At 35.1% G+C, this 26,894-nt stretch overlaps 2 protein-coding genes and 1 long non-coding RNA gene across 3 annotated transcripts in view; all 3 read left to right on the top strand.

Moving 5' to 3' along the window:
* Window positions 1-2,984: 2,984 nt before the first annotated feature.
* LOC146745896 (uncharacterized) lies at window positions 2,985-4,136 on the top strand. The gene is made up of 2 exons (XR_014929548.1): window positions 2,985-3,296; window positions 4,092-4,136. It is a non-coding gene; the product is annotated as an uncharacterized LOC146745896 (long non-coding RNA).
* Window positions 4,137-4,953: 817 nt separating this feature from the next.
* On the top strand, window positions 4,954-5,652 carry LOC146745897 (NXPE family member 3-like). Its single transcript, XM_085498800.1, has one exon. The coding sequence runs from the start codon at window positions 4,954-4,956 to the stop codon at window positions 5,650-5,652; it is 699 nt and encodes a 232-aa protein (XP_085354926.1).
* A 4,835-nt stretch (window positions 5,653-10,487) lies between these two features.
* The window catches only part of LOC102803950 (zinc finger HIT domain-containing protein 2-like), a 31,255-nt gene continuing 14,848 nt past the window's right edge, over window positions 10,488-26,894 (top strand). Inside the window, exons 1-5 of the mRNA XM_085499237.1 lie at window positions 10,488-10,618; window positions 15,858-15,936; window positions 19,314-19,384; window positions 20,717-20,832; window positions 24,813-24,937. Of these exons, the coding sequence (XP_085355363.1) occupies window positions 10,545-10,618; window positions 15,858-15,936; window positions 19,314-19,384; window positions 20,717-20,832; window positions 24,813-24,937 (465 nt within the window). The 5' untranslated portion in view covers window positions 10,488-10,544. The remainder of the gene's footprint in view (window positions 10,619-15,857; window positions 15,937-19,313; window positions 19,385-20,716; window positions 20,833-24,812; window positions 24,938-26,894) is intronic.

Consider the following 26,894-nt stretch of genomic DNA (forward strand, 5'->3'; position numbering starts at 1 on the left):
TAACATTCACTGGCTTCGTACATACAGGTATACTGGTTTACCTGTTTCTAGTTGAAATATAGCCAATCTTATTAACCAAGACAGTTGGACATTTGCCACATGTCACAACACTCATTTCCAAGTGCCATAGCTTGAAACAAGTAGTCAAATCTGATATTGGCTGGAGCTTTAGTTTATATGGACATGGTAAATGGCAAACTAGATGGTCAGAAAGTAATAAAAATAATCACAGCTTTACTCCACCCACCCCACTATGAAGTAAAAGGCTGTTTATAAGGCCATGTATGATGGTTTCATTTTTCTTATGGAAAACAATTTTAATTATAAACTTCTATGCTCCTGTACCCTCCTGGGGGTTCATCACACTAAACAACAGAACAACAGGTGTCACTATTACTAAGATAAATGTACTTTTTTTTCATTAAAATTACTGATATATATATATATATATATATATATATATATATATATATATATATATATATATATCATTCATGTTCAAGACCGAGCCACTGTATTCTATTACCGGCTGTGGTATTAGAAAAGTTTACGTAATAATCCCAATGCTGAAAGGTCTACCGTTCCAGGCGTACAATGCAAGGCAGGCGACATAATACAGACACATTATTATATTCTAATATTGAACGCACATGACAATAATGCGTCAGTTTATGTGAAAAAGAATCATAGTGTATATTTCTTTTATTTGCAGATATGGTGAACATATCAGTGAAAGACAAACCAACAAAGATGACAATACGATTATATTTTACTTTCGTAACTGGGGTAATTGTTGGTGTTGTAATATCGTTTACTGTGAGTATTGACATATTCCGATTTATTTTTTAATCCATACTGTTTTTTAATAATACATAAAATATATATACATATACATTGCTCTTATCAGGAATTTAGTGGCAAGAAAATGTCAATGTACAGTGATCACAAATGTAGTGAGAGACATAACAGTGGGACTGTATTGATGAATGACGTTAACGCATCTTCAGTGAGCGGCATTGGACAAAACATATCGACGATCAGTGTATACACATGTAATAACACAAATAGTCGTCAGAGAAATATTAAAACTGATAAACAGGTAACCAAGAAGCAGATAACAGATGAAGCTAAAATATTATTTCCGTACAACGACTACAACCGCTTTGGCATGGAGTGGATCGGTGTGGTTAATGAGCTAGATTGGGAATACAGTAACAGAAAACACAACGTCAATGTATCTCACAGTGAGAAATATCTCGATATTGGGAATGGTTCTCTGGGATTAACATCAGTGAAACAAACACGGTAATTTAAGATTTTGATAGTACGATATTTTCTGGAACACTTATCAACTGGCGTAAAAGTGAAAATAACAAGAATCTATCTACTTCACGATTTGAAACTAAATAAAAAGTTTAGTTGAGAAACATTACAAAGTTAAATAATTGTATTACAGTAAGAATAAGCAAATGTAATTAAAGAAAAAAACTTTTTTTTTAATTATACACAAGAGTTGCTTAAAATAAAATATATCAAATAATATATGTGGAATAGTTATTCACAAATTGGAGGGTTTATCGGATGAAGAAATTAAAGGGACGTTATTTCGAGCTTATTATACATGCAAAAAATAGATAAATACAAGGTAAAAGAAATGGTCAAGTAAAATATAAAGGCTACAATGGTAAGCTCAATTCACGGGAATCAAGGAAACACATTCAAAATTGATAATACACATTTTTGGTTTCATTAGTGAATAAAAAATAGCAAACGCTAGAACAAAATTAAAGGATGAAACATTATTATCTTCTAAATAAGATTAGTTAACGATTGACAGTTTTCTATTAACATAAATATGACACTCTCATTACATGTAAGAGAGATACATACATTTTTATGTCATTCATAAATTAAAATTACTTTTACTACTAACAACAACCATTGCACGAACTATAAATAATACAAAAACTATCGAGATTTTCCACTTCGCTATACTACTTGAACAATCCACCTTCCATTAACAATCACCATTAAACGTTTCATAAAACACACAGTTAACATTATTTGTATCAATAGTAGTCACCATTAAATGCACCATAAATAATGACAACAAACACACATTTACAAATTGTCATTACCGTTAATTGATATAAAATAACTTCAATGGCGCATTCGTGGTATTTTACCACCACAATATCACTTAAAAATCCCTTCACATTCATAATCACTATCAAATTTCAACATTAAAATCACCAAATGGAAAGTTCCAGGTTTCGTTCGAAAAGTACTATGCTATTAATAGTATACATGTAAATGTTGATTTATTTCCTATTTCGGCGACTGACCTGAGTCCATTTTAGTTCTCGAAACAGCATTTGTGTCGTTCGCCATTTATCATGCATGCCTTTTGTCGTTTTGATTAAAACTTGGTGTGGACGCCACATATGATGACTTTGATGCACGTCAGTCAGCTTCATGATTCGATTCAAAATGGCTGACTGGTGGCAATGATGGTTATACCATTTCTACCGATTTTGTTCAAAAAAGTTGTCTTTACACAATGGGCAATACGTTATCATGGCGAATATTGTCTTAACATTTAAATGTAATATACATTTCATTTTTTTTATAATTCACACAGTCTCTAAAAACTAGGTAGTAACAATGACTATTACAATAATGCTTTCGTTTAAAAATGTTTCAGAAACACTTCATGTATTTCTCACGCACACCGTGATATTTTTCAGGGTTATGTTGTACAACAATAACGATAAAATAGAGAAGGGACAAACCATACATATTATTATCGAGACATATGATGAAAATGGTCGTAAACGAGACAGGGGTGGCGACACGTTTACGGCAACAATGATGAATCGGCAGTTTTCGGCAAGTACAGCAGGCCGTGTGGCAGACTATGGAAATGGAACCTACTCTGTATTTTTCTATGCACCGTGGCCTGGAATTGCAGAGGTGATCATCGCACTTGAATTCACGAGAGAAGCAATCAGCTTTTTGAAAAACACCGTAAAAACGAAAGAAATGATCTTTCCCATCACTGCAATATACACAAATGGTTCACAATCCGGTGAAACACAATGTTTTGTGGCAAATGAAGGGGTTTGGAACAACAAATGTGAGTACGTCAATACGAACTCCTTGGGTAAAACCTCGTTAATTTGCAATAAACTCAACCAGTTCAGTTGCGAGGAATTGAAGAACATGATTTCATACGTCAAGGATTTAGATGAATTTGCCGCGAGTGTGACGAGGCACGATGCCCACATGTTTCAAAGGTAATGCCACTATTTCATTTTCTTAAGGCTCACCTTACATTATCACAAAATGTACAAACAATTCTTCATAAATATCGCAGAATAATTATGCCTAATTTTGCAACACTATGGAGTGTAAATGGAAATTCCATTACAAGAGATTAATCGCAAAATAACAGGACTTTATCATTTAAAAGATGTGTTTCGCAGCAGCTGCTCCAGAGTGACATTTGGTGAACATGTGACGTGGGTAGGCCTCGCCTGAATATATTATATCGAATTGATAACGCCAATGTCCAGCCTCAAGTGAATATATTTGTTATTTTATACGGGTTTTATTAAAATAAATATATTTGTGAACGATGCTTTCTTGAATCAATATGTCTGGTGATATTTAAGAATATGAATATATGCTGTATCTTTTTACAGAAACCTACATAGCTTGAACAAATCGGATTCCTTCATCTCAATGCATGTCCGATATCAAAACAATATTCAATTTTTCCTCCTTAGTAATTATATTTTTATTCGTATTTTTAATTAAAAAAAATGGTAAAATGTGTTTCTTATTTGATGATATTATCCGCTAATGCCGGTATTGATGAATATTATTTTCTAGTATTTGTACTCAATACTGTAATAGTTACAGTTTACAGCTCACCTGGATGGATGTACCCTAGGTCTGTTCATCTTGCCATTGTTACCTTGCATTCTTTAACTTATTTGCACCAGAACACATCATTTGAAATTACAGCAACTAGATTAGTTTTAGTCGGAATGGTTTTTAATAATTTGTTTTTAAATTTATGTATGCAGCCCGTATCACAACACACTTCTTGAAGGCATGCCAATGAAAATAAAGATTACAGGTGAGTAGTGGAGGTATTAACGTGAATGAATACGCCGGCGTAAATAGTTCTATATTGCTCGTCATTTATGTTAATATATCCCATGTCACTCTGACGACCACTCATCATGATGCTGCTTCTAAGCCAATCAAAAATGACTTTCAATTTATACAAACAATCAAATCGTATTTTCTAGTGTTTATGTAGTATTATTTAGAAGACTTGTCAGTGCTTCATCTAATACATAGTGTTTAAATTCGATAGTGTTTAATTTTGGTGATACTGAGATAATAGAGAATGCGATTGGCAAATATATTACAATCACAACGAAGCTGTTTTTTTCATTCCGATTTTGTTTAATTGATCGGTTTTATCGAAAAAGGGCAATGCGCATGTTCTAGGTCTTAGTTAAATAAATGACAATATACATAAAGAAACATGTCATGTCACGATAAATTGAAGTACTCTGTAATGACTGTTTAAATTCAAAATGTATTCAAATAATAATAATACTAATAACGGTTTACTACTAGAGGTCTAATTTACAACGTTTGAATGTAAGCATGGTCATTGACTTCTAGAATATTATCCTACAATGATAGTGAGTTTGGGAACATCACAGTTTCCTCTGAATATTCTGAAAATTATGCTTAGTGTTGTTTTGTTATATGAAGAGATAGGAAACTGGAACATGTAAATAGATTTCCGTCATCTATTAAACACCACCTAAATATTGGGAAATAGATTGCATTAATTAATACACGTCTCTCACTGTCAACTTTCTAGATTCTTCAATACAACCTCCAAGGCCTCCTCCATGTGGTCCTGACATGCCGATTCCTATCACTGATGGCTACTGGAAAAACAGAGATACGTTCATTCCACTTGTTTGTAGAAGTCAGCAATGGACAAAACCCGAAGCCTCAAAGTGTCTACAAAATAAGTTATTTATAGTCAGCGGTGACTCTACTATTGGCCAGTTAGTTACTTCATTCAAGGAGTTGTTTAATTACGAAGGATTCGAAAATAATTTCGTGAGTCCACGAATTGGAACAGTAGCAGATAGATTGCGAATACTAGAAAGTGACTTACTTGACAAATTTGGACAACAAGACTGTCGATCCAAAGAACTCGTGGTGGTCTTAAACTTTGCTTACCACTACAACTTGTGGTCAACAAGAACGTACCTAGAGAGGATATACCGTGCTAAATTAGCAGTGTTGAGACTGAGAGAAAGATGTCCTAATACAAAAGTGCTTATAAAATTAGCACATCCAGTGAAAAATCGCGAGCTTGTGCGATCAGTCCACAGCAGTAACTGGCTTTTCTACGATATGAACAGAATGGTCCGTTACGTATTTGGTGGTATTGGAGTACTGTTCCTTGATCTTTGGGATTTAGTAGCTTCGTCAACGCGATTATACAAAGAAGACGTCCACAGTCCTCCTCCAGTTATCTATCAAGAATTGTACCTCTTACTTTCTTATATTTGTCCCGAATTAGTATCTAAGTGGTCTCAGGAATTTTAAAATTTGAATGGGGATAAAATGGTGTTCCGTTCAACTTTATTTTGTGCGTTACGTTCTATTAGTAAGCGTCTGGGAACGTGCATCATCTTGTTTCCTAGTATTTTTATAAAAAAGTTTATGTACGACTGTGGAGTACAGCAGATTCTTGAAAACACAAGGTATGTAATTCAGTCACATTTTACTGGTTCCTGTTCTACCAGTAATCGTGTATTTTGAAGATATGTCCTTGTTTAGAAATTCATCCATAGAAAGACGTAATTAAAATTTCTTCAGTCTGTGTATATCTGTTGTGCATATTGTTAACATGTTGTATATATTCAAACCTTGTCTTACATGCCGAACGTTCGAAATTGCATTTAAATCGTGAAGTGGCATAATGTCGAGGAAAAGGCTGCAGTTGTCTGTCCCTGTATGTTCTAGGTGTCTTTGATTAAATATACTAAATTGTTAGTGAAAATGTATTAAAGCTTTGCATAAAATCAGGAATGATACATTTTGTCTTATTTTCTCATTGACATCTTCTAACGTTAAGAATGTAACCAATCCAAGAAAAGTACATTGACGTTAGTATGACAGAGAGGGCGAAATAGGTGGCAGCTACATGAGACTAATCTATGGCTATTTAGAGATGCAGAATATGCAATATATAAGGAAAATAAGGAAGGATAGAAAACAAATGTTACAACGTCTGATTAGTGTTGTTTATGTTAGTTTCTATTTACCATCAACCTTGTAATGATACTTTGTCAAACCATAACAACAGATTAAACCAAACAGTTAAATTACAATGCATTGAACTGCGTCTGGTTTAAAAGACTGGGATAGCATCAGTGTTACAATGCATTGAACTGCGTCTGGTTTAAAAGACTGGGATAACATCAGTGTTACAATGCATTGAACTGCGTCTGGTTTAAAAGACTGGGATAACATCAGTGTTACAATGCATTGAACTGCGTCTGGTTTAAAAGACTGGGATAGCATCAGTGTTACAATGCATTGAACTGCGTCTGGTTTAAAAGACTGGGATAACATCAGTGTTACAATGCATTGAACTGCGTCTGGTTTAAAAGACTGGGATAACATCAGTGTTACAATGCATTGAACTGCGTCTGGTTTAAAAGACTGGGATAGCATCAGTGTTACAATGCATTGAACTGCGTCTGGTTTAAAAGACTGGGATAGCATCAGTGTTACAATGCATTGAACTGCGTCTGGTTTAAAAGACTGGGATAGCATCAGTGTTACAATGCATTGAACTGCGTCTGGTTTAAATGACTGGGATAGCATCAGTGTCACACAACAACACGTATTGTAATGACGGCTATAACCATAGCTAATATAATGGTGATATACCAACTTAAAAAAAAGGCGTCAGAGCTGTGAAAAACATTACAGTAATTGGTGATGGGTCAACTGCATGACAGTTGCGAGTGATGGAATTAAAGATAAGGGTGGTGGACTACTGTGCTGAGCACATTGCTTCTGTTTCATCCATGGTAGTGTTGTATGCGATCAAATATAACAAAATGGTGAGACTATTTTAATATACACTTGACAAACTAAAATGTGTGTTAGTGTGTTAGTGTAAATCGAAACTGATACACTAGAGCTCCTGCCAGAATTTCAGAGGGATATCAAAAGCAGGAAGAACCTGGAGAATAAGAAGATAACAATCACGAAATAGTAGTGTTTAGTAAACTTATTTTGTAATAATCCTGTGCCACCCTATACATACCATTGTTAATTAATATTAAAGGGCGGTATTGTGTTGATACAATTAAAGTGGATTTAACACTGACGTAAACAACAAAATTAAAAATTGTTAACAGTGTGATGGCAAAACTATCCGAATATAATATACAAGCTCCCAACCATACCCTATGTATACATTATAGAAAGTGAAAAACACATTTCCCGACTTGAGCCTTATCTCTGAGGTTTGATTTCTGGGGTGAATTTTATGTGCATACTAGGTTGAGTTGACTTTTCAGAAGTCAGAAGCCAAAAGTTCAGAGATTCAGTAGTTTCAAAAATTGCTCTCACTAGCGAGATTGACATTGACTATATTGACTATTGACCCTGCTCAAATGGTTGCTGCTGAGAAGTCATGTCATCGCGCTTCCAATGGACTATTCACTTGAATTGATCTTATGACGAACTGGCACGCGGACGACAACGTGGACGTATTTTGTTCCATTGTCACGGTAAGCTCTGGTTTTCATTAGTGCCAGACCATGACCCACCAATGGTCTGTGAATTAATGTGCCCAATACAAGTCGATATTGTATCAATCACGGTCCACACTGTTTCCAGTCTCATGGGTAATGCGAGGGTCGATCAATAGCTGTGCTGTATTATGCATGGTTGAATTTAAATAGTGAATGTTGAATTACATAGAACTTGAGGATTTATGCCGGTGATGTTCTCACTTCGTCAGTAGTAGTCATTGATGCCACTTGTTTTTGGAATGGCTGCTACTAGTAAATACTGACACGCTCCGGGGTTCTGAGATGGGAAGATGATTTGGAAATTATTTTTAAATTGGTCTGGTTGAATTGTTTTGTGTTGGATTGAAGATATAAACTAATTTCAGTGTTAACATTACAAGAAATTTCAAGTAGGCAATAGCGTGTTTACTATATAGAGTTTGTAAAAACGTTCCAAAAACATTTAGCCTAATAATTAAACACATTCTCTATACATAAGTTCAGATGCCCTATGAACAGATGCAGTTCCACCTTCCAAAGTAATAACGCTAAAAATCTGTGCAAATGAAGCAGAAATGACACAGCATGAAAATTTGAGAAGATTCTGTTCATCATTTATAGGAGCCAAGCCAAGCATATGTTGTTGCAATTTCTTCCGATTGTTTTGTCACTACATCGTAAGATTTTTATGGATTACAGTTTGAACATCAGTAATGTGATATAATTTATACGTTTTCAGGATATAGTTTTGTATGTTACAAAAATACATTATATTTGTTGAAATATAAACAGTGTCTTTGTTTTGTCCGAAACATTCTTGCACACAAATACAACTGTGGGTACGCTCTCAATTCTGAAGAAACTCTAAGTAAACGTCCATTTTACGCAACATTTAGAAATTGTGTGGGTATTGAATCTCGACAGTAACAGTATTATATAATTATATTAATGACAAACTAATGATACATATGCATCCAGACACTATGCATAAAGTAATTGTAATATTTCCTTGAAAGTTTGGCTTCTGACTTCCGAGCTCTGAAAAGTCAACTCTGTCGTGCAAATTAGGCATGTGATCAAAATCAAACTGATCAAACCGGCGGTTTCCGGTCCGGTATCCGCGAAGCTCCGTTTTCGCCAGCGGACGAACAAATTGATAACCCATCGTATAGCACCAAAAGAACACCAATTGCTGAATAAAAAACGTTTGTACATTTAAGGACATTGTAGCCAGGTTTCGATTTCACAAAATTGCAGGCGGTAAATATTTGCTGTGTCATGTTGCTTTGCCTTATAGCTGGCACTGACTTTAATATAAACAATTATTTCCAAATAATAAAAAAGAATTATAGTGGATCGCACTGAAATAAAAACTCGTGCCTTGTCGTAAAAACAGAACTATGCGTCCCTGCAAATTATGGGTCTGAAGTTCAAATACGTGTCAGCGACTTTCTCTAATTCACGTAATAATACTGTCTCCATGTTGACTTAGAACATTGGATGACATGCGTTATAATGTCTTGCGCAACAATAATATAACAATGGTTCGGCGATACACTGTTTTAAAATTAAAATATCATTACGTCTACATTCTAAAAATATTCACAGCAATAATTGTAGTAACAATGGGATTATATAACGCCGTAATTTATAACTATGTGACTACACAACTTTGATAAAACAATTGATCGGCGGTACACAGTTTCCTAAGTGAAATACCATTATGTCAAACCATCGAGATCAAACTGCGTGAATATAATTGAGACGCTTTCGTTGACTTGGACACACTGACACTAAATACAAATTGGGAATATCTAACAGAACAAGAATCTCGGAAAAACACCGGGCAGCTACCTTTCCGGTTGACCTTATTAAAAGCCATTTATGAAACCGGCGGAGCTCCTCGGAGGACGTGGTAGCACCCCGGAGCTCCGCGGGTACGGGACCGGAAACCGCTTGTTTGATTATAAACCAACGTATCTGAAGATTACAGATAAACAATGAATGCATTACAACTTAAACGCGTAGACATTTTTCTTACAAAATGTGTCAATTTTTATAACAAAACTCTCATTTTATTACAAAACATAGAAATTAAAGAAAACGTTTAGGTATAACGTGTATTTTACAAATTATTGGAAGTCCATACAATATTCAATGTTGTCACCATATATCACCGATTACTTGACATTTTGAGATATGATATAATATCTTCTCATGTAAATCAATAGTGAGAAGTAAAATTGATCGACAACTTAAAATAGTCGCAATTCACTATCGTTGGCTGGTATCCCCAAATATTATAAGAAAACAACATTAATTATTGGTATAAATTGTAACGTTATTAAAACATTTATAACAAATTGACATTTAATTTAGTGAGTTTCATAATTCCAGTATGATAATAATTTTTCATTATATACAATGGGTTTTTCATGTGTGACTGTATTAACTATATGCGCCGTAACATGCTCCTGTGCTGCCGCTCTGGTTACTGGTCTGCACAACAGAAAAAGTATCACCTCCAGTCGTGATAATTGGCCAGTCTTATCACGTGACATCATCCGGCCTCCTTTGTGGTCGAAGGCGTACAATCTCAGATGAGCATACTAAAAACAAAAGGCTTACCAGAGGGCGCTGTAATGTGGACGGTGGAATTCCCTTTGACCTTCGACCTTAGATAAAATGGCGAATGAAAATAATGTGTGTGTTTCGAAGACTCTTGAGGAAGACCAAACGAAAGGCACCGTGTGCAAGTTGTAAGTAGCTATTGATTAATATTGATCTCATGTGCCTTCCCTCACTCACTGATCATTGGCGCACATCGATTTTACGTGAGGACGACATTTCAGCCACGATGTTCAAGTCACGCCTGTTGATTGGAAAACAGCCTGAGTGTACAATGTCAATGCGTTTTAGTACAGCATGTTGAAGGGTGATAGTCTTCGCGCTGCGCATGTGCGACATTTGTGTTGATAAACATTGATATTCGCACAATCCAATGCGGTCTTCATATGAAATCACGAGTACGAGTTTTGACCTGGGCGCGTCTTGCAGCAATTACCGCCTGGGACTCCGTCGATACGTTCCAATCACCTAAAAAATACTGTGAAAAAATGCTGTAACTGTAAAATACTTTATTTTTGCTTGGAAATAATTTCGCTGAAGGAATGATTTAGTGAAAATAAATATACGTTTTTTCCTATATTTTACATTGAACTCGTCAAAAATCAGTGAAAATAAATTCCATACAAAACACCCAAAAGTCTTTTCAGCGAAAATTAATTCCAGCTAAAATAAGTATTTTACAGTACCTAATTAAAGCTAGGTAACTGTCTCAGTTTGTACTCGCTGGTCTGCGCAACAGTCAAAGTCGCCATCTTTGTTTAAGCTAATACATATGAGGCTTAATTATTTAAATTGTCTAATCATAAATAAGACATATGAAATAAAGAAAATGTGATGAAGCAGGTTTCGCAAATCATCAACAAAGGATATCGATGCTATGCAATTGCAAATTAAAAGTAAAAAAAAGATTGTCAAAAATTGGCCCACATGCTGACAAAAAATATACCTTTTTTTCAGACTATGATGTGATGTCATTCAAGCTTTTATAGTTCTAGAATTCAAAATTTAAAACAGAAATAAATATTTTTGGAAAAATTAATAAATCATAAAATGTGTTATGACTACATATATCATAGTTGCAGTTCAGTCAATTTTGTTTTCACTGTAGGTTTTTTGATTGCTAGTAGGGTTATTCCATTCATTATGGGGGCTCGTGAAACTGGGTAGTTATAGTATAAGTCCATTGAATCACCATATACTGAGCCAAACTGAACCTCGTCTGCTGAAACATTTATATTGGCATTTTGCCAACAAGTATTGCATATTATGATGTCACTTTCGATTTGATAGTCATTACTTACTAATCTGAAGTTTATTTTTGAGTTTCATTGCACGCCATTTTTTTATATATAATGCTCGCAACGAATACTTGCTACATTATGTTTTAGTGTTACCTAAAAAAATAAAGTTTTAGTACACATGATTCGTGGTATAATATCTTACTCTGATTTGAATAAAAAAATTATTTTCAAATGAAAATGAACTTTAGTTTATCGCACTGAAAAAAAACTCATACGCCGTAATTCATAATAAGTTTATCCATCCAGCAGAATTGGCAAATCTGATTTTACAACCTGATTTAAATCCAATGTAGAGGCTCCAGTTGTTTTAAATCCGATCACTTGTGTACTTTTCGGTTCCTGATATATATCACTTTGAGACTGAAGGATTAAGTTCAAATTTTCCTACAGCTCATGTGACACCATTAATGTTTTAACTTACTGTAAAATGACTAATTTTCACTGGGTATAAATTTCACTGATTTAGCATTTCAGGCATATTCACTGGGTTTTAAATTCACGGTTTTATCATTTAGATAATGTGTTCTATGCTAAATTTTACATATTCACTGGGTTTTAATTTAGCACAATTTCCAGTCAGCGAAATAAGCAAAATTAAAATCACGTGAACAATTAAGGTAGCGAGAAGGGTTTTGTGACGTTTTCGAATAAATCATTCTCTGTCTGTTGTCTTGTTCAGAAGAGTAATTTAGCTTATATATTTCAAAAGACTAGGTATAGAGGTACAAGTTCGCACAAACTGGACGGTCATTGTTTACATAATTATCACGTGACATCAAAAATGGCGAATCTTGTAAAAATGACTAAGTCCTCGATTGCGAGAGCACACTGCGGAATTTCCTGGTGAAATTTACGTCATGCATTGTTCGTAATCAAGTCCATTGAAATGCGTCTCCGATAATCAAAAGACCTATTATTCCGATTTCTATGCAGGTTTGTTTTTTTGTCCCCAAATTATTTCATACTTGGCACCTTTAACAGACTATTATATAATTCTGTGACAAAGCATTTTCTTTAAAATCCAGACATATTTCGCACCATCATTATCTTTTGAACGATAACTGCCAGTTTGAATGTCCTAGTCCGAACGCACTTGATTTGGCGGCGGTCCCAATGAGTCGTACTCAATCGAAACTTCAATTCGAGAAAAACGCGAAAAACTTGGTTAATAAAACACTGTAGATTTGCTGCATTATTATAAATATACACTAAAAATGGCCAAACATATTAACCACTGATATCATAGAGCTCATAAAGAGTGTCAGATAATGAATAATTTCAAGCTCGAGCGTGAAAAATGAAGAAAACTGCTGGCATTTGAGTCCCCACTCCAGGAACGTTTCGGGTTTCCATTGTTATGCAAACGAACAACGAGAGATAATCCTCTGGCAAACATTACTGTCCCACTGTACACGCTGACAGTTTACAAACAAGCTAATCCTTCAAGTGTCTCTGATAAGTGATCTAATAAAACGGTTTTCATGGTGAAACAAAATGGCCGATGTTTGAAAAAAAATTTGCTGTGTCAGAGTGCGACACTGAGTGGCAGATTTTTCTTTGCCTCATCTGTTGCGCAAATTTACAGCACTTATTTTGCACTACCTCCCGCCCGCTCCCGCTTTCCAATCACCTTTTTTCTCGCTTTTTTGACCGCTTGTTGTATTTGACCGGACAATTTCCGCTTTATTTTCGACCGCGCAAACCCCGAAATATCATCGCTCGCTCGCACGCATTTAAAATTCGGACTAACAGAAAAATTTCCGAGGTTCACATTGTCTTATAATTGTCTTTATGGTTTTTATAGATGTTGAACAGCTGACAAAAGTTCAAATACTTTTCGTTTTAACTATCTATAATTATATGCACGCAACCTGACCCTTTGGCCTCGATTTGGCTTGGACTGAATATTTTATTTTAAACAATATTCTGACGTGAAATACAAAATGTATTTCAACACAAGTACGACATGGTTGTCTGGGTTTTCTTTCCTGATTATTGAGTCTTCGCGATGTGTTCCGAGGCGAAGACAAGCTGAAGGACCATGAAGCTAAATGGCAGTTCCATGCATGGGCTGACGGAAAGAAAATATTTCTAAGCCTAAAATAAAACCTCGTCTTTTGTTGATAATTTCGATTGTTTGGAATGTCTGTACACCGTGTCCCAATAATTTGTTTGGAATGTTGATCCCCGTTGGTTTCTCCCACAGTCAGCTGGCATCGGTGTCGCTGGGTGTATATGATAGAGCACAGTCCCTCCACTGTGGATAGAGGGAAGTTGTGCAACCAAATTTGCCGAGTTCGCAGTTTTTCGCCGATAAAAAATAACTAAGGGGAAAACTCACGGCATTTTTGTAATAAAGACATTATTTTCTATCAATAATCCGCCCAAAATAGGAACATTTCTACTAATTCTTGTGTTTTTTCGACGTTTTTCGAAAAACCTGCGATTAGGCTGCGAAAGTAGAACATTCTGGAGGGGGTGAAGAGCATCGCCAGGCGATGGACGCGGGGTTCTTTGGCAACGACCGCAAACGTTTTCGTATCCAGCCATTGGTTGGCCACACAGAGGTCAAAATACGCGTTCTATTTTTATGCGTTAAGTTTGGCTCTTCCGTTTCACCGCCACCGGAATGTTCTACTTTCGCAGCCGCGTGAATCTTGAGTTTCGAAATTGTTCATCGTCAGGCCACCAAATATTTATGGCTATAACTAAATTTTTGAGCCCAATAAATTATTCATACATGTCAAGCTCTGTTCGATTTTTTCAGGGCATGTGGCCGTTTCAATTTTACGTATACATATACGGTTTAGACCGAAGTCATTCAATGATCGTGACTTAATTATAAAAATTGAATGTCAAATTTTACCAGACATGGACCGACGTGGATTCGGTATCGTTATTTTTGGAATTAATCATTAACATTTCCTCGTTTCTCTGCTCTGTCAAAATGAGTTACCTATGTTTTTTTCACGTAACTGTCTCATTAAAATAACATATTACATTTAGAACAAGCACCCAAAACACGTAACAAGAGGTCCCAGTTCAGTTGCTTTCATGATACAAGTGTCATACAACTATTAGATTTGAAGTGCCGTTCAGAATTTAATAATAGTTAATACTAGTTAGTTGTATGTTCACACTTTACTATAAAAACCACCATTTCGACCACTTCTGCGCCAGTGATCAGTGTTTGGACGAGCGGTCAGTGTTTTCAATGAGAGAGCGAGCCCCCCCCCCCAAAAAAAACGCGATTAAAATGCGGTCGGTTTCCGGTCGGACAAGACCGCATGGTTGGAAATTAAGCGTTAAGCAGTCGATGTAAAAGCGAAAGGTTGGGCGAAATGGGTACTGTATGACCATGTTTCTCCGACGAAGTCTCGACTGACAATAATGCTGACAATGGACGTTAGATAAACACGCATTGTTTGCGACGGGAAGCTTATCACCCGTTATATCAGAATCGTCAACAACAAAGTATACAGATAAGATGTTATCATTTAAACCCTTTCAAAGATAAACAATGTGCAAATATCCACGAAACGGCAGTTGTAGTCTTTTCTGCTAGCGTTTTAAAACACTGATTTGAGCGACGTTATTTCGCAATTTCGATCTTTTGTAAACCTGGGATGATGTATCAAGGTCTAAAGTGAACGTTTAATAAATTTTTGAAAAATCAAGAAAAAAGTGAAAATTTCCCTTCTTGCTACCTTAAGCCTTTTACAGTAGCTAGAACGTTTATTTCAGAAAAGTAAGCTACATACCCATAGGGAAAAACATATTATGATCCGCGTTCTCATCAGGAAACAAATATGGAGGACGAATCAATTTAGTGGGACAATTGATATCCCATAAATATTGAACTTCAAATAGGGTACTTTGTTCTCCGTATAATTTTTTGTGAGGTTTGCCTTATCGAAAGTAAAAATTATGAAGCAAATGTCTTGCGTCCAGGGGAATCAAATGTTTTTAACTTTCCACAACCTTGTTGCTTCCCTATAATCTGCACGATCTCTTGTAATGATCATGTCGCTGTTAACATCATTAACATCGTCTATTTGTGATATTTCAGATGCTTAAAACAGTTTTCACGTTATACATGTCCTCGATGTAATATACCGTACTGCTCCGTCAGCTGCTATAAAAGTGAGGTAAGTAATAAGTACGTTGCTTTCCGAGGTCTCTATCTCAAATACATAAAATCGTTGTTCGACCAACACAATAACAGTCAGCTAGTAACCGCAAATTTGATTGGTTGATTGATAATGATGTCATCATAATCAGAGGCAATTATCTTAGAATTCATGATTTTTGAATTAAGTGTTTAAAACAACACTATCGTCAAAACCACACTTCTGCTGTCTGGCCAAGAAAAATGTTGTGTGGGTCCTATGACTTGACCTACCCCCTATTTTTTCTTCCCTAAACTTTTTTTTTGGCCATGTTTGAGAAAACTTCACAGGATTAAAAAAAAGATTTTACACAAATTGAAAACTTTGCCAAACTGTTTATTGTAAACAACTTCAAACATTATTTATGACACTGATTTATGAAAAAACAGTCTTTATATGTGAAGAAAAAATGGAACAAAGTTACCCGGTATAATAAAAGAAAAAAATTTTTTGATTTTTTTTCTATATGAAAGCAAAAAAGACTCTCTGGCACATCTAATTGTGACGTCATCTTTACATTTATCTTCAAAAAATATTGTTTGTGGTAGCGATGGAGAGAAGCAAAAAACAAGAATATTGTCATTGGTGCTTGGCTAGCTATGTTATCAATATATCAGATTGAAAATAAATTTCTAAATATTTGTACTTTTGTAATGACGTGAAAGGAAAGTTTTAGCAGTACCAAAATATCTGTCGTTCATTGTTGTTATTGTCATAAACTTTTCTTGCATTATACCCACCCGGACGATATACTACTTGCTCCTTAAAACTTAATCTCTTCACAGGTTCGGGGTACATTTATCTGTTAATCCCCACCATAGGTGTGAAAATGTTGCGTTGGGTTGAGCAGTGAACAAATAATCACTGATATCATAGTTCAGAGACAATTGGTAGACAAATATACCAATATTAGCATATCAATAGGTAACTTACTAGGGGGTGCTATTTTAGGAAAGGTGTTAACATTTTTTGACTGAATTGGATACCATCGGCGAATACGTAATGTGGATTTGATAACTCCAATAATATTTATCCAATCACTAGTGTACTGATGTGTATAGTAAATGTATGTGTAATGAACAATTATGTTTAAACAATTATTTAAAACTCTCAATTAAAACAAAACCCTCAAAGTTTTATGTTGCCATAGTTGCGCCTGGTTCAATATTGGACACATAACGACATATACAACACAAGTGAAATACATTGTTTGTTTTGAAATTTGAACATGTACTGACGATCACCGCTCTTTAATGGTTCATCTCCAAGCTACTATAGATAAACATGGCCGGCACTCTATCAGGGTACTCCCCAGAAAAAATGTATAGCGCTGCAACTAATTTGCACAATAATTTGCATATCATTTACATACCGTTCCTTCATTGATCAACAGTACTCATTTACAATTATGAATATTATTGAGCTCGGTCACAGTGCAAATATTTTTTTTAATGGAATCAACACATTATGTTTCACAATTTAGAAGAGTTTGAAATATTCTCGAAATACAAATGCTGCAGACTAAAAACAAACACAAATAAATTATTGTTGCAATTTAATTGTCTATTGTAAAACGTTAAATGAAACGCATTCCACAGTCCCTCTATCTGCGCTTTCGAAAGGTTAAGCCAGAAATATGTTCAAGAATTTCATGATTTTATTTACTTCAAAAACATTCTCCTTCAAAAAATCGACCACATAATTCATTGGCATATTTTTGTAATTTATTATTCATCCTATCAACTTCTAAAACATTTACATTTACAGTAATGAGCGAACAAATAAAACTTCAAAACGATCATCAAAGTTACGACTTGACATAACTTACTTGGCAATGTTATACACCGGTTATACCAATAATTCCTCAAAAAATGTTACTTCTTTTTTTTTATAAATGAAATGAAAGTAAATTCCGACTTATTTTTATCGGGAGCGATTATTTTTGATCACTAGATCGCTTCGGTAAAAAAACAGACCCGCCATGATGTTTGTGAAACATTAGCATGTGTCATTTGACCCGGTGGGTCAAGAATGCCATTAACCAATCAAAATGCCGCATGGTAATGCCGGTAGAATCCGAAGTTTTCAGAATGGTAGTGATCATAAAAATTACAATGCAGAAGTTAAGCAATGTCGTAGCACAATGTGTTGGCATCAATTTTAATTGAAAACTGCATGATAATTTTTGAAAGAGGTGATAAGCCATTTTATAAATGGTAAAATTGGTCTTGAAAGAAGAGTTTTTACATGATTTGCGATGATAACAGTTCAAATGTATTTTACCAAATCACGCAATAAACATGTTTTTTTTTTCTTGAGTAGCGTAAACTGATCGTGAACTCCGCTTTGACCATGTTATATCGAGGTGGAATTGATTTTAAAAGAATTTTAGCTTTCAATCTAAAGACTGTCTATCGCAGAAAGTATTTACTTACAAACAAAGAGGTGCTAATGTCACAAATTTGACTAGCCGCTACGTATCGTGCGACTCGGTCTGTTGTTTACAAATTATAATCCACGACTGGCAGGATGCGTGTCGGTCGGTACATAATAACAATCGAACAATAGTCCTGGTCGGAAGCATTTCCGTTGTGGTCACTAATTTTGAGTGACGGTCGGGCCGACCAGTGTGGCGTACAAACCTTTTGCATATCTGATATTGGGATGTCAAATATGAAATCAAGCGCCGAGGTCGGAACACATAGCACCGAGGTCCCAAGTAAAGCGCCAAGATTCACAGGTATAGCGCCGCGGACCTCGACGCTAAAAAGCCCTAGGGAGAACCCTGTCTATTCTTTGTTATTGAAGGTCTTTCTGTTTACCCCCCTTAAAAAAGAGCGGTGGTCGTCATGTTTTGCCTGGTTCAATATGGGACACGTGGCAACGTATACAACGCGTGTACAATACATTGTTTACAACCTCCACCCTTTAATGGTTCATGTCCAAGCTACTGTAGATAAACATGACCTGCACTCTATTCTCTTTGTTATTGAAGGTCTTTCTGTTTACTAACTTATACACTGTTTTGAAAGTACATTAACATAATCGGCAGCAGAATAATAGCAATTCCAGGTTTAAATTTAAAGTAAGACAAATATATATGCAGTTTCTCACAACATATACAGGGTGGAAAGAGTTCCTTTTGTACTCACTCCCCTAATTCTAACTCTAACCTCATCCCAAGCCCTCAATTCAATTGTATATGCACCCTCTAGATAACTTAAGTGTCCTTACGAGGGGCATATTGAAAGTGCTGGAGGGTAGGATTAGTGTTACGGGTGGTGGTACTAATGAAACTCTTTTTTACAGGGCAAGACATGTTTAGGTTAACTATGTTATTGGTTTTATTTATACAGGCTCATTCATCATGCTCAGAACACTTTTATAAAGAATGTTTCGTTTCTGCACTCAAAGAGCAAAGAGGAAGGTAATGTTCGTTTATTTTTTATTTTCCAATTTTTCGATAAATGTTGCTGCATGACATTCTCTATGCATTGTCTCTTACAAAGTACATGTATCTACCGTAAAATCTGTATTAGAAGCCGCATCCCTAATAGAAGTCGCACCCATTCTTTTTGAATAATTGAGAACCAAAAATTCATCATTTCTCATATGTGTAGATGCTCTAATAGAAGCCGCATCCCCTCTATTGCATTGTACCATTTTAATAGAAGCCGCGAATTCTAATACAGATTTTACAGTACTAGGACCAATGACTATCATATATTATTAACTTTGCTCAGATAAGTATTTTCTTGAATTTTAGTGAAAACTGCATATCAATGGGAAAAAATAATTGAAAAATTTACATTGATATTGATGAGATATTGAGATGTATGTTGAGATTTGATGTCCTGTTAAAGTGTACTTCATTTTTTACAACAATATATTTATGTCATTTTTTGTTTTCATTATGACAAAAAACATAGTTATGTAAAAATCAAGTAAATGACACTCTTTTTAACCTTAAAACAAGTGAGTCACAGTGATTTTAACTAGGGTCCCAGGAAGTCACAGTGATTTTTTCTAGGTTTCCAGGGAGTCACTGACTTTCACTGGGATTCTAGGGAATCATAGTGACTTTACGGGTTCTTAGCGGGGTTGCAGTGAGTTTCAGTGACATTCACTTAGGTCAGATGGAATCACAGTGTCTCCTACTGAAGTCACAGTGACAATGAGAAAACTGATGATTCAAGCCTTGTGTATGTCAATGAAACATCTGGATTAGTAATAATTTCAGAATTAGAGATCCAAGTCTGAAGGACTAGGCCTCTATTATTGTCCGTTTTGTAGTTGACCTTCCTGCGTTTGTGTGTTCATGCGTTTGTGTGTGTGTCCGAGACCTATATATTAGACATGCTTGGACCAATTACATACATCATACATAATATTATACATATTATGCATATCAATTTCTGATTCAAGATATCAAAAATATCATCAAAAATCAAGCATTTCTGGCATTCCAAAACCATTTCTTGGAGTGCCATAATGAAGACATCAAACAAAAAATTTAACTAACATAAAAGATGGCAATATATGATCATGCAACCTCATTAATATGCATAACCTTGTGGCTCATATTTTTTGAAAAACCATATCTCGCTAACCAAACTAGATAAATACATAGAATCAACTGCATTACAAACTCATGGTACTGAAATTACTCTAATGGCAATCCAGTGACCTCATTAATCATGAAACAGATACCTGATAGCTTGGGCCCTGCGGCTTAAATTTCATGCTTGTTTCTTTTCAGCGATGAAGAAAAACGGAAAATGATGGAAATTTTGAAAAGAGTTGAAAAAGAGGATCTTGACAGTGATGACGAGATGTGTGAGGACATACATGACAGATTAGCTGGATTAGATCTAGGTATTTATGTTCATTTAGACAGATAGGATGGATTAGCGGGATTAGATCTAGGTATTTATGTTCATTTAGACAGATAGGATGGAATAGCAGGATCAGATCTAGGTATTTATGTTCATTTAGACAGATAGGATGGAATAGCAGGATCAGATCTAGGTATTTATGTTCATTTAGACAGATAGGATGGATTAGCATGATCAGATCTAGGTATTTATGTTCATTTAGACATAGGATGGATTAGCAGGATTAGATCTAGGTATTTATGTTCATTTAGACAGATAGGATGGATTAACAGGATCAGATCTAGGTATTTATGTTTATTTAGACAGATAGGATAGATTAGCGGGATTAGATCTAGGTATTTATGTTCATTTAGACAGATCATAGACCCTCTAAAAAGAGGGTCTATGGACAGATAGGATGGATTAGCGGGATTAGATCTAGGTATTTATGTTCATTTAGACAGATAGGATGGATTAGCAGGATCAGATCTAGGTATTTATGTTCATTTAGACAGATAGGATGGATTAGCATGATCATATCTAGGTATTTATGTTCATTTAGACATAGGATGGATTAGCGGGATTAGATCTAGGTATTTATGTTCATTTAGACAGATAGGATGGATTAGCAGGATTAGGTCGAGGTATTTATGTTCATTTAGACAGATAGGATGGATTAGCATGATCAGATCTAGGTATTTATGTTCATTTAGACATAGGATGGATTAGCAGGATTAGATCTAGGTATTTATGTTCATTTAGACAGATAGGATAGATTAGCGGGATTAGATCTAGGTATTTATGTTCATTTAGACAGATAGGATGGATTAGCAGGATCAGATCTAGGTATTTATGTTCATTTAGACAGATAGGATAGATTAGCGGGATTAGATCTAGGTATTTATGTTCATTTAGACAGATAGGATGGATTAACAGGATTAGATCTAGGTATTTATGTTCATTCAGACAGATAGGATGGATTAGCGGGATTAGATCTAGGTATTTATGTTCATTTAGACAGATAGGATGGATTAGCAGGATCAGATCTAGGTATTTATGTTCATTTAGACAGATAGGATGGATTAGCAGGATCAGATCTAGGTATTTATGTTCATTTAGACAGATAGGATGGATTAGCATGATCAGATCTAGGTATTTATGTTCATTTAGACATAGGATGGATTAGCAGGATTAGATCTAGGTATTTATGTTCATTTAGACAGATAGGATGGATTAGCGGGATTAGATCTAGATATTTATGTTCATTTAGACAGATAGGATGGATTAGCAGGATTAGATCTAGGTATTTATGTTCATTTAGACAGATAGGATGGATTAACAGGATCAGATCTAGGTATTTATGTTTATTTAGACAGATAGGATAGATTAGCAGGATTAGATCTAGGTATTTATGTTCATTTAGACAGATAGGATGGATTAGCAGGATCAGATCTAGGTATTTATGTTCATTTAGACAGATAGGATGGATTAGCAGGATTAGATCTAGGTATTTATGTTCATTTAGACAGATAGGATGGATTAGCAGGATTAGGTCTAGGTATTTATGTTCATTTAGACAGATAGGATGGATTAGCGGGATTAGATCTAGATATTTATGTTCATTTAGACAGATAGGATGGATTAGCAGGATTAGATCTAGGTATTTATGTTCATTTAGACAGATAGGATGGATTAACAGGATCAGATCTAGGTATTTATGTTTATTTAGACAGATAGGATAGATTAGCGGGATTAGATCTAGGTATTTATGTTCATTTAGACAGATAGGATGGATTAGCAGGATCAGATCTAGGTATTTATGTTCATTTAGACAGATAGGATGGATTAGCAGGATTAGACCTAGGTATTTATGTTCATTTAGACAGATAGGATGGATTAGCGGGATTAGATCTAGATATTTATGTTCATTTAGACAGATAGGATGGATTAGCAGGATTAGATCTAGGTATTTATGTTCATTTAGACAGATAGGATGGATTAACAGGATCAGATCTAGGTATTTATGTTTATTTAGACAGATAGGATAGATTAGCGGGATTAGATCTAGGTATTTATGTTCATTTAGACAGATAGGATGGATTAGCAGGATCAGATCTAGGTATTTATGTTCATTTAGACAGATAGGATGGATTAGCATGATCAGATCTAGGTATTTATGTTCATTTAGACATAGGATGGATTAGCGGGATTAGATCTAGGTATTTATGTTCATTTAGACAGATAGGATGGATTAGCAGGATCAGATCTAGGTATTTATGTTCATTTAGACAGATAGGATGGATTAGCAGGATTAGATCTAGGTATTTATGTTCATTTAGACAGATAGGATGGATTAGCAGGATCAGATCTAGGTATTTATGTTCATTTAGACATAGGATGGATTAGCAGGATTAGATCTAGGTATTTATGTTCATTTTACAGATAGGATGGATTAACAGGATCAGATCTAGGTATTTATGTTTATTTAGACAGATAGGATAGATTAGCGGGATTAGATCTAGGTATTTATGTTCATTTAGACAGATAGGATGGATTAGCAGCATTAGATCTAGGTATTTATGTTCATTTAGACAGATAGGATGGATTAGCAGGATCAGATCTAGGTATTTATGTTCATTTAGACAGATAGGATGGATTAGCAGGATTGGATCTAGGTATTTATGTTCATTTAGACAGATAAGATGGATTAGCAGGATCAGATCTAGGTATTTATGTTCATTTAGACAGATAGGATGGATTAGCGGGATTAGATCTAGGTATTTATGTTCATTTAGACAGATAGGATGGAATAGCAGGATTAGATCTAGGTATTTATGTTCATTTAGACAGATAGAATGGATTAGCAGGATTGGATCTAGATATTTATGTTCATTTAGACAGATAGGATGGATTAGCAGGATCAGATCTAGGTATTTATGTTCATTTAGACATAGGATGGATTAGCGGGATTAGATCTAGGTATTTATGTTCATTTAGACAGATAGGATGGATTAGCGGGATTAGATCTAGGTATTTATGTTCATTTAGACAGATAGGATGGATTAGCGAGATTAGATCTAGGTATTTATGTTCATTTAGACAGATAGGATGGATTAGCGGGATTAGATCTAGGTATTTATGTTCATTTAGACAGATAGGATGGATTAGCAGGATCAGATCTAGGTATTTATGTTCATTTAGACAGATAGGATGGATTAGCAGGATCAGATCTAGGTATTTATGTTCATTTAGACATAGGATGGATTAGCGGGATTAGATCTAGGTATTTATGTTCATTTAGACAGATAGGATGGATTAGCAGGATCAGATCTAGGTATTTATGTTCATTTAGACAGATAGGATGGATTAGCAGGATCAGATCTAGGTATTTATGTCCATTTAGACGTAGGATGGATTAGCGGGATTAGATCTAGGTATTTATGTTCATTTAGACAGATAGGATGGATTAGCAGGATCAGATCTAGGTATTTATGTTCATTTAGACATAGGATGGATTAGCGGGATTAGATCTAGGTATTTATGTTCATTTAGACAGATAGGATGGAATAGCAGGATCGGATCTAGGTATTTATGTTCATTTAGACAGATAGGATGGATTAGCAGGATTAGATCTAGGTATTTATGTTCATTTAGACAGATAGGATGGATTAGCAGGATTAGGTCTAGGTATTTATGTTCATTTAGACAGATAGGATAGATTAGCGGGATCAGATCTAGGTATTTATGTTCATTTAGACAGATAGGATGGATTAGCGGGATTAGATCTAGGTATTTATGTTCATTTAGACAGATAGGATGGATTAACAGGATCAGATCTAGGTATTTATGTTCATTTAGACAGATAGGATGGATTAGCGGGATTAGATCTAGGTATTTATATCCATTTAGACGTGGACTAAACTCTGCTCACATTACCTTAAAAATTGTTTATTATTTATCTTTTTCAATCCTATTTGACAGACAAGGACACTGATGCATTATGGGAAAGGCTAACTGAAGTAGAAAAGAAGGAATTTGAAACATTGATAAAAGATGGCAGAGTAGAAGGTATCGTTGATGTATGGACACCATGGTGGAATGCTCAGGTGAGCGGAAATGGTAGATTCTTTCAATCTATTTTACTTTTTTATTTTATTATTTCACTGGTCATCTTATCCTCCACCCTACATCAAAATATTCTTCTCGGTATGTTCGTGTGTGTCAGAGACCTGTACTTTACACTTATGGTAGAATGGAAAAATGTTTTTAGTTCCCGTTCAGACCCAGTCCGGAAACATGGACTTATGTTTTAACCCTTGTGCATCTGTGTGTCCGTATGTGCCAGGACCAATCACAATCAAACTTCACACATACATTATACATAATATTATACATATGCACATCAATTTGTTTCACGATCTGATTCAAGATGGCAATGACAATTTGATGGCCATTTTTGTACTGAAAAATCATCAAAATCAAGCATTTCTTGGCTGTTTACAGATGGATTTTGTTCAAACTTGGTATATACATTATACGCTATGGGACCTTGATGCCAATTATTTTGTTTTTCAGATAAGATTCAAAATTCAAAATGGTCGCCAATCAGTGGTTCTCGTGCCATATCTCTGACTTGCTGTGACTGATTATGTTCAAATTTTAAATATTCATTATACATCATGTCATAAATATACAGATATATAGGTTTGACGATCCTATTAAAAATGGCCGAATGGTGGTCATTTTTGTGCTTAAAAAATCATCAAATATGAAGCATTTCTGACATTTATAGATGGATTTCATTCCATCTTATAACATACATTAGACATTATGGGTTCCTGATGCACGTCATTTTATTTTTCAGATCGGATTCTAAATTGCTGACTGGCGGCCATTTTGTTTTAATGAATGGCCTTCTAGAATCACTGACATGCTTTGACTGATTATGTTCAAATTTGATATATTCATCATACATCATGTTATACATGTAGATGTATACATGTATTCAAAATTGCTGATTTTGTTAGTCCCCGTTCTGACAGTTCGAAAACGGGGACTATTAATTTGGGTTTGTTCCGTCCGCCCATCCGTACGTACATACGTCTGGGGCTATATCTTGGACACCCATTGACAGATTTCATTCAAACTTTACATGAAGACAATACATAATGTCTTACATATACGCGTCAAGTTACTTTATGATCGGAGAAAAAAAGGCCGACTGGCGGCCAAATTTGGATGTAAAATTTGCTATTTCTGATACCAAAACATGTCTGCAGCAGTTTCTCGGAGATGACTGGGCCGATTTGAATCAAAGTTGGAATGATGATCATACATATTGGGTTGTAGGCGCACGTCATTTTTTTTTCGTGATTCGAACAAATATGGCTGACTGGCAGCCATCTTGTTTGTTATGGTACCCATGCTACTTTATCTTGAATGCAATGAACGTTTCTGTTTAAATCTTATACAAAGATTATATACCATAAGATACATCTGCACCAACATGATTTTTGTGATTCATTTCAATATGGCCCAATTTTCATGTAAAAGCGCTAAATCGTCATTTTTACATGTCTGGAGCTGTTTCTCAGCAATGACTGGGCCGATTTTCTGTAATTCAAACTAATATGGCTGACTGGTGGCCATTTTGTTTTTCATGATAGCCATGCCTACTTTCCCATGAATGCAATGAACATTTCGGTTTAAATTTTGTACAAAAAGACAGTATACCAATAGATACATCAACATGAACATTATTTTTGTAATTTGATTCAATATGACTACCCAATGTCTAATTCTCGTGTAAAAGCACTAAATCATAATTTTTTACAAATCTATCTCCTAATAATGGTTTCAATCTAATCTCAATGAGTTCATCAGCATCATATTGATATGTCAGATCACAAAATTTTGGACGGGAACTGTGTCATTTACAATGACTTGTTTTAATTGATGCTGTTCCAGAGCCATATCTCTCAATGTGGACAAGTACTTGTTTGACGATCAGATACAAATGTCAATTATTGTAATGTTAAACAATCATCATAATCATATTCCTGA

This window comes from Saccoglossus kowalevskii, chromosome 5, assembly GCF_978046115.1.
Source record: "Saccoglossus kowalevskii chromosome 5, keSacKowa6.1, whole genome shotgun sequence".
Lineage (NCBI taxonomy): Eukaryota > Metazoa > Hemichordata > Enteropneusta > Harrimaniidae > Saccoglossus > Saccoglossus kowalevskii.